Source organism: Berghia stephanieae, chromosome 1 (genome assembly GCF_034508935.2).
Source record: "Berghia stephanieae isolate SIO BIC M18660-M18661 chromosome 1, UCSD_Bste_1.3, whole genome shotgun sequence".
In the NCBI taxonomy this organism is placed as follows: domain Eukaryota; kingdom Metazoa; phylum Mollusca; class Gastropoda; order Nudibranchia; family Aeolidiidae; genus Berghia; species Berghia stephanieae.
The window spans coordinates 30,247,363-30,254,949 of NC_088360.1; the positions used below are offsets into that span (position 1 = coordinate 30,247,363).

A 7,587-nucleotide genomic window follows, 5' to 3' on the forward strand; every position below is an offset into this window, starting at 1 on the left:
CTACTACTACTACTACTACTACTACTACTTTTATTACTACTACTTTAAGGATGATTCATATTGGAGCTAGCCTTCCATCCAATCTGCTATGAGTTGAGACCACTTGGCTCCTCTTGCTCCCATCCAACATCCATACACGTCTTTTCAATCAAAAAATGTCAGTAAAAGTAGCCAAAGTTTCAATTTCTTAATCGTTGACATTAGCTAGCAGACCTAAAGGCATATATTATTTCCTAGACGCAGATGTTAGGCGTCCATGACTTCCTATGTGATTCTCATGACCCATCTGTAACACTTCATAATCTAAAATACATGTAATTTCTAATGCACTTATTCTGAATAATTATGAATAGCAAAGATTTTAACGACTATCAATATATCTACATAACATATCATCGTAGAATATAACTGTCCTTTTGATTCCGTGAATAACAATTTCAGAATACATACAAGGACTTCTGTTATCATTTTACAGTTTAATTAGTCATTCTTTACAAAAAGTACAATCAAATTTCGTCACCTTTAAAGGATTTATGAATTCTTGAACGACTTTGGTAAAGCGCATTGGGGAACGAGCTCAAAATTACAAACGCAGGAGTTCATGAAAAAATTTATCACACCACCCCCCCCCCCACCCACCCCCGACCCCATGACCTCACCTATAATAGTTTCTCGAGTTTAACATTTGAGTTTTATTGTAGTCAAGATATCGTAATAAATAAATGAAATAAATGAAATAAAATTCCCTTTATTCATCCCATAGGGGACATTTTTCGATACGGTCTATGCCAAGGGAAGACTGGAATAACTTAGGCATTAGCCGCAATACAGCGCCGCAAATTGAGCTAGAACGAGATGACTTGCTCAAGGCCACACAGCTCAGCTGCGGGTGATCGAACTCGGTACCTTACTGGTACGAAGCAAAGACCGTACCGGTGAGCCACGATGCTCCTTTATACCTCAAAATCTATTTTCAGTAAAACGGGATGCCTGCCACGAAAAATAATGATTGGACTGATACTTAAAAAAAAACAAAACAAAGGATAATAATAAGGACTCGTAACATTTTTCCAAAAACAAAAGGAGTACAATAATACAAAAATGCCATTCATTTCAGTGATAAAAATGAAAACGTAGCCATGTGAATACTTTTACCAAATGTCTCTTAGAATACTTAAATGATGTTGATATACTTTTCAGGAATTCCATTTTTTGAAGGAAATTATCCTTATCTATGCTTCATTGATTAGTCCAAAGCTTTTGATTCAGTACAGCACGATACGCTATTCAAAATCTTAGAAAAGATCGGAATAGACAGTAAAGACCTTCGACTTGTGAAAAACTTATATTGAAATCAAACAGCGTGTGTCAAACTGGATAATGAAACATCGGACTTCTTTAACATCGAGAAGGGAGTAAGAGAAGGTTGCGTCTTATAACCGGACCTTTTTAACATATATAGTGAACTAATATTCAAAGAAATTGAAGATATGAAAGGCGTCGTCGTTGGCGGGCAGAATATGAATAGCATAAGATACGCAGACGATGGTACTCTGATGGCCTACTCTCCAGAACACGTGCAGAAAATTTTAGAGATAGTGGTGTGCAAAAGTGAAGAGATGGGCCTGAAACTAAATATTAAGAAAACCGAATGCATGGTGGTCTCAAAGAATGACAACAACGCGACCTTCCACTTGTCAAGCAAATGAGAAACCATCAAACAAGTATAGAAATTTAAATATTTAGGCACTATCATCACCCATGACGCACGTGACATAGAGGATATAAAACAAAGAATAGCAATAGCAAAAACGTGTTCCATAAAATGCGACCAGTTGTGTCAAACAACAACCTAAACTTGAAGACTAGAATGAAAGTAGTAGAAACATATGTTATAAGTACCCTTTTATACGGTTGTGAAACGTGGACGCTTGACAAAGAATTACGAGGAGGTTAAGGCATTTGAGATGTGAGTATGTAGAAGAATGTTGAGGGTATCATGGGCAGACAGGTGTACGAACGAGGAAGTGTTGGAGAAGGTGAGATAGGGAAGAATACTGATCGATGACACCAGAAAGAGGCAGTTGCGGTTTCTGGGACATGTGTGGAGAAGAGAAGGAATAGAAAAGTTGGTAACATCTGGGATGATCGAAGGAAAGAGAGCTAGAGGAAGACAAAGAATAACTTATCTAAATTACCTCAGAATGGCCAAATGTGACTTAAAAAGCAACACAGATTTCATGCGCACCGCAGAGGATCGTGATTCATGGAGACAGCTGACCGGCAACGTGCTCAAGAGCACAAGCCACGATGGATGATGATCCTTCATACAGAAACTTTGCTTGTGTGGAATTGGAACATTTACAGTTTTCTTTGCCGTAGTATTCTCAATGTTAGAAAACATAATTGCTTACCAAAAGTTGTAATAAATTGCTCTAATTGGATCAAAGTAACAATGGCAAAGTCAGCACATTTGACGGTACCGTATCTACGTCCACGATGTCATGTGACATAATTTTATGTCAAACGTTCTTTAACCAGTAAACTGCCGTACTCCGGAAAAACACGTAGCCCTATTTAGAAATTTGTCCAGAGAACGGGTCCTTTAAATATGGATCTATTTAAATGACCCTCATCTTGGCAAAAACTCTAAAACCCGGAACTTCGCGAACAACCAGGTTTGAGAGTTTTTGTCAAAATGAGGGTCACTAAAATCGATCCATATTTGAAGGACGCGTATTCTGGTCAAAATTTTAATACTGCAAACTGGTTAATACTACTGACTGTACCTATTATAACGTATTTCAGATTCTAATCTCAAAATTGTTATAATCCCATAGCTGTCATTTTTTATCACTCAGTTGATTTTTGTAAACACAATTGAAAAGAGGATGCAAAAGCACCTTTGTAACGACTGGATACATTGATGTAGAAAAAGAAGTTGATGGATGCATTTATAGAATCGAACAAAAACCGTATAAAGAACACAATGTAAAACAAATTCTTATTAATTCCATGAAAAGTCACACCAGGAAGAACCATGACAGCCACGCTGGGGATAAAACTCATTAAATTGCACACCAAAAATATACCAGCTGTGGTGTTGATAAATTTGATCAATTCAATATCCTTAGACGCCATTGCCTTCCGGTTTGGGTTGGATGAGTCTTCTTTCGATTCCGTGCTAGAATGTGTTGAATTCTTTACCCGCCATTTCTTGACTCGAATCAGTTTTTGAGTCATGAGAATTGAGTTTATAGACACGATGAAGACGGCTAAAGCAGGGGAGATTTGATTGGTGATTAGCTGTTGATAGTAGAGCGCTATCGCTGATATCGGGGTATCGATGACGTAAGCAACTGTTTGGTTAAACTCAGGTTCAAAAACCCACACTAGAGTTGTGAATGAAGAATAAAGAAGTTGTAGAAGCAAAAAGAAGGTGACGATGGATGTGATGACAAACTTTGTAATTTTGGGAGTAAACATCAATTTTACTTTTAAAGGGAAAATAACACAGAGGCTTCTAATCAGAGATATGTAAACCGTTGTCCAAGTACTCATATTTTGCAACGCGATATGCGCGTATCCAAAGGTTATAGCAAAGGCGGTACATGTGTAATATTTGGCAATGCCGTCTGTGTATAGAACGATGGAGCACAGAGAGTGTGGAATTAAAGCAGCACAGGAAAACAAATCACAGATTGATAAACATAGAAATCCAATGTTTGTACTGTCATTCTTCACGCCTTGTTCTATAAACACCCGGATGTTGATGATGTTTGTGACTATTCCCATCATATTCAAAAGCAGCATTGTGAACCAGAGAGCTGGTTCCACAATGTCCCGGACATGGTCACTGACCAGGCGAGTTTCCTTTAATTCATTATAGTCGTAGGGAATGCTAGATGACGACGCGTATTTGTCCGACGTATTCATCGTTTGGCTCGCGTAGAATTAATTCAAAGACAATTTTTATGTTTCCTGTTTTTTAAGAACAAAAAAGAAAAGAAATTATTGTAAATGTCAAGTTAAAAACGTGTGCGATTCGTGTGACATAGTTATTGTGAGGAGACTCAATGATGCAGCATGCGAACCAAAGTTTTTTAAAAATTGATACAAGTAATTTTTACATTAGCCTTCAGTTAGGAATTAACCCCGGTGTTAAGTCGCGTACATTTTAAATTCAAGAAAAATTAGAAGACTTCTTTTTCAAGCTGGGATGAATTTTCAAATGGATTAAACGCCTCCGTAAAAAACATAACAAAACAAAATGAAAATATTTTAACGTGTTCGCAAGCTGGAATTACTGGTTCCTTACTTCTTTCAGAGATCGGTTATCTAGATCAAACCTCTATACTTCATGGTTCCATCATATTTTAAAAAAATTAGGGGTCAGTCAAAGGGAGGTAACTTAACGTAGTGCCTACACATTAGCGTGTCCACTCTGGAGTTTATTATACACAGGAACGACTCTCTTTTTTACATAGTAAAAATACCAGTGACTCTCATAGGACCTCCTTAAGTAGAATTTCATGTAGTCGAGTAGATTTGTTAAGCCTTTAACTACGGAACGAAATGTCTTGAATTCAAGATTTTTCTCACTGTTTAAAAACAAAATCATAATTGCAAGCTTTAACTTATTGTTATACTATTAACAGCAAATGGATGTCACCGAAGATCTTAAGGTTTTTGTTGTAAATTGTTTCTTGGTTCAATGGAATAAATCGTTTATATTGATTGAAATCAAAGCAAATTATCGATATCAAAAGATTCTCTTGAATGAATCTCGAATAGAAAAGTATCGAAAACGGAGTTCAGTATACGTGCTGTCAGAATAATAATATTGTAAATATAGAGATCCATGTTTGTTTATAATATAAGCCTTCTATAACGATTACTGCCGTACTCTAACACATTATAAAAAATTGGCACGAAAACTCGCCCTTCAAATATAGACCGATCAAAATGCCCCTCCTCCAGTAAAATAAAAACCTCAAACTTTTTGCTTCTATGAAGACTTTCTTAAGTTCTAGGTTGTGAGTTTTTGACAAGATGAGTGTCATTTTAATCGCTCAACTAATTAAGATACGGTTTTCCTGGCCAAATCTTTTAAAACTCTTTTTGTTTTATTTTCCAGAGTACTGCAGATTTGGTGATATAAGATATATCCATATATATATTATCGGATCATTTTAAAACGAAAATTGTTCTTTAGGCATCGTACTGCCATGTTGTGGCACTCTAACAAAACATTTATTTTCATTTCTTTCTTAAGATTTTTACTTCAATCATCAATCGACCAATATGGCCGTAAATTGTCAAAAATTCTCAAACCTGATACTTCAAAGAAGTGTCAATTTTGAGACTTCGAAATGTTGAGGGTCATTTTAATCAATCGATGTTTGGAGTTAAAGTTTTTTGCCCAAAATAAAAAAAATGATCTGTTTTGTAAGAAGAGAGCAGTTACACTGTTGTGCTTGTTGAATTATTTAAACGATGTAGTTATTTATTTACCAATTATTACCTCCAAGAATATTTATTCAAGATTCAAAATCAAGAGGATCGTTCTATAAACATTCAATCATTGCGTCAATAACCATAGAAATACATCTCTCTATCACTAAAATTGATCACTTGTAACAATTTAAAGTAATGAAAGCTTTCAGAATTGTCAAATGATTACGGATAATGTTTGAACACAGATTTTCATATATCCTTTAAAACGATCAATTTTGACAATTTAGGAAATATTCAATGACAGAATATGAGTACAATACCTTTCTACAAACATCATTAGATCGATTACTAAAATAATCGATTCTAACAATTCAAAGTATTGAACAATTCAGAACGATCAAATACTCGAGAAAATTGATGATACGAGTGACAAATCAATTTATTACATAATTTTAGTCAGTTGAAAATTGATTTTATGTGTAATATAATGACTAACACAAACAGTTTATTTTACTATTGCCATCGAATTATTATGTTATTGGAAGAAAACCTATTAAATATGAAATATAGTTTGATTAGTTTGGAGATTTAGAACGAGTACCAAGAAGACTAAATTTATCTTTATTTGACTGAATAAACACATTTTCCATTCAGAAAGAGTTACACAAATTATAAAAAAACAAAGTGTTGATTTCATATTCCGATTTGATATGTTATTTTATTTTAGCATAATAAGACAGAGAGAGAAACAGTTGAAGGGGAATATATATATATATATATGCTCAATAATTTTGTATTTATATAATCCTACGCCTCAAAACGGTATTACGTACATGATTGTTTATATGCCAAAATTGTACTTATAAAAAATAATCTAGGCTTGTATTTAGTTCCTATTTTGTAATTTCTCCTAGAGGCAAAACAAAAAGTGAGAACTAAAATACATTTGTCTTTTTGGGCAACATTATAAAAATTGCTTCCTTTTAGTATTGTTCTGCTTCCTTTTAGTATTGTTCCGTAATACAATTTGGCATCTCATCAAGTTTTTCCTTTAGAAAAATATAAAATCTGCCAAACAAAACACAGACATAAACCATTCGTAACTGTGTCGTAAAATTATGATTTAAAACGAGAAAAGGCATGTTTGTAGATAATATGTATCTAATTTAGGAATCGTTAAAATTGAATATTATGGGTCTTTGACACACTCCCTACATACAAAACGTGTTTTGATATTTTTGGTTGCTATCTATTCAATGGTCTAAGAGCCTATTCAACCAACACAATTTCACCGTCGTAAAACGTCCGATTGTGTTATTTTAGGTGGCGGAATGTTTAACTACAAAATCATATTTAAACGTTTTTTGGTAATCTAATCTACTCTAGCATAATACCGTTTTGATTCGATGCGTTGTCTATTGAGTTTAGTGCAAGGTCAATCAAGAAAAGTCTAAGATCTTCCTTAAACTCTCTCCTTACCGGCCATTTTCCGGATTGTCCCTAAAACTTCACACCCAACCTATATATAGATATGTTTCACTCAAACACAAAAACCGTTAGTTCTTGCTATACATATATTTTTTATGCTAAACTTGCTCTTCAGCACAGTGTTAATATACTTTTACTATATCAAACCTTTTTGTTCAAATATTATGATGTAATAAAGAAATCAGAATGACAAAAATGTTGGCTGCGTCGTAACGAATGTGACGATTTTCATATGGGTGGTAAGGAGAGGGTTAAGGGGACTTGCAGAAAGAAGAAAATACATGCCCGGTACCTTTCAGCCAAAATTTACACGTGAAGTAATATCGTTTTAAAGTTTTTGTAAATTCAATTTTTAGGACGTTAAAATCCTTATAAGGCTGTCGCCATGTGATTAAAAACTAAAATGAAAACAACTGAATCTATAAATAAACAACCTTTTCCTCAGATTCCTTCAACACAACTTCAAACACTGTTACCTTGGCGTACGTACACAGGCTGTAGTATTTAGAGATATTATATTATGGACATCTATATAGAGCATTTTCACGGATTTACAATGCTCATTGCGCTTAACAATGTTTCATGAATTTGATATGTTAAATTCAATTGTTAAATGTCATTACATTACATTTGTTCAAATCT

At 34.4% G+C, this 7,587-nt stretch overlaps 1 protein-coding gene across 4 annotated transcripts; it reads right to left on the reverse strand.

Moving 5' to 3' along the window:
- Window positions 1-456: 456 nt before the first annotated feature.
- On the reverse strand, window positions 457-5,921 carry LOC144971514 (uncharacterized). 4 transcript variants are annotated; one of them, XM_078912514.1, is made up of 2 exons: window positions 5,778-5,921; window positions 457-3,981 (listed from the first exon to the last, which is right to left on the reverse strand). In XM_078912514.1, exon 2 carries the CDS (start codon window positions 3,934-3,936, stop codon window positions 2,854-2,856), a length of 1,083 nt encoding a protein of 360 aa, XP_078768640.1. In that variant the 5' UTR covers window positions 3,937-3,981; window positions 5,778-5,921; the 3' UTR covers window positions 457-2,853. The 4 variants fall into 4 exon arrangements, with proteins under 4 accessions (XP_078768640.1, XP_078768652.1, XP_078768632.1 ...); XM_078912526.1 differs by lacking the exon at window positions 5,778-5,921 and adding an exon at window positions 5,525-5,608; XM_078912506.1 differs by lacking the exon at window positions 5,778-5,921 and adding an exon at window positions 4,428-4,763.
- Between the last annotated feature and the right edge of the window lie 1,666 nt (window positions 5,922-7,587).

What these genes read in the sequence shown, in the direction of transcription:
- LOC144971514 (XM_078912514.1), bottom strand. Translation starts at nt 3,936, where the DNA reads ATGAATACGTCGGACAAATACGCGTCGTCATCTAGCATTCCCTACGAC.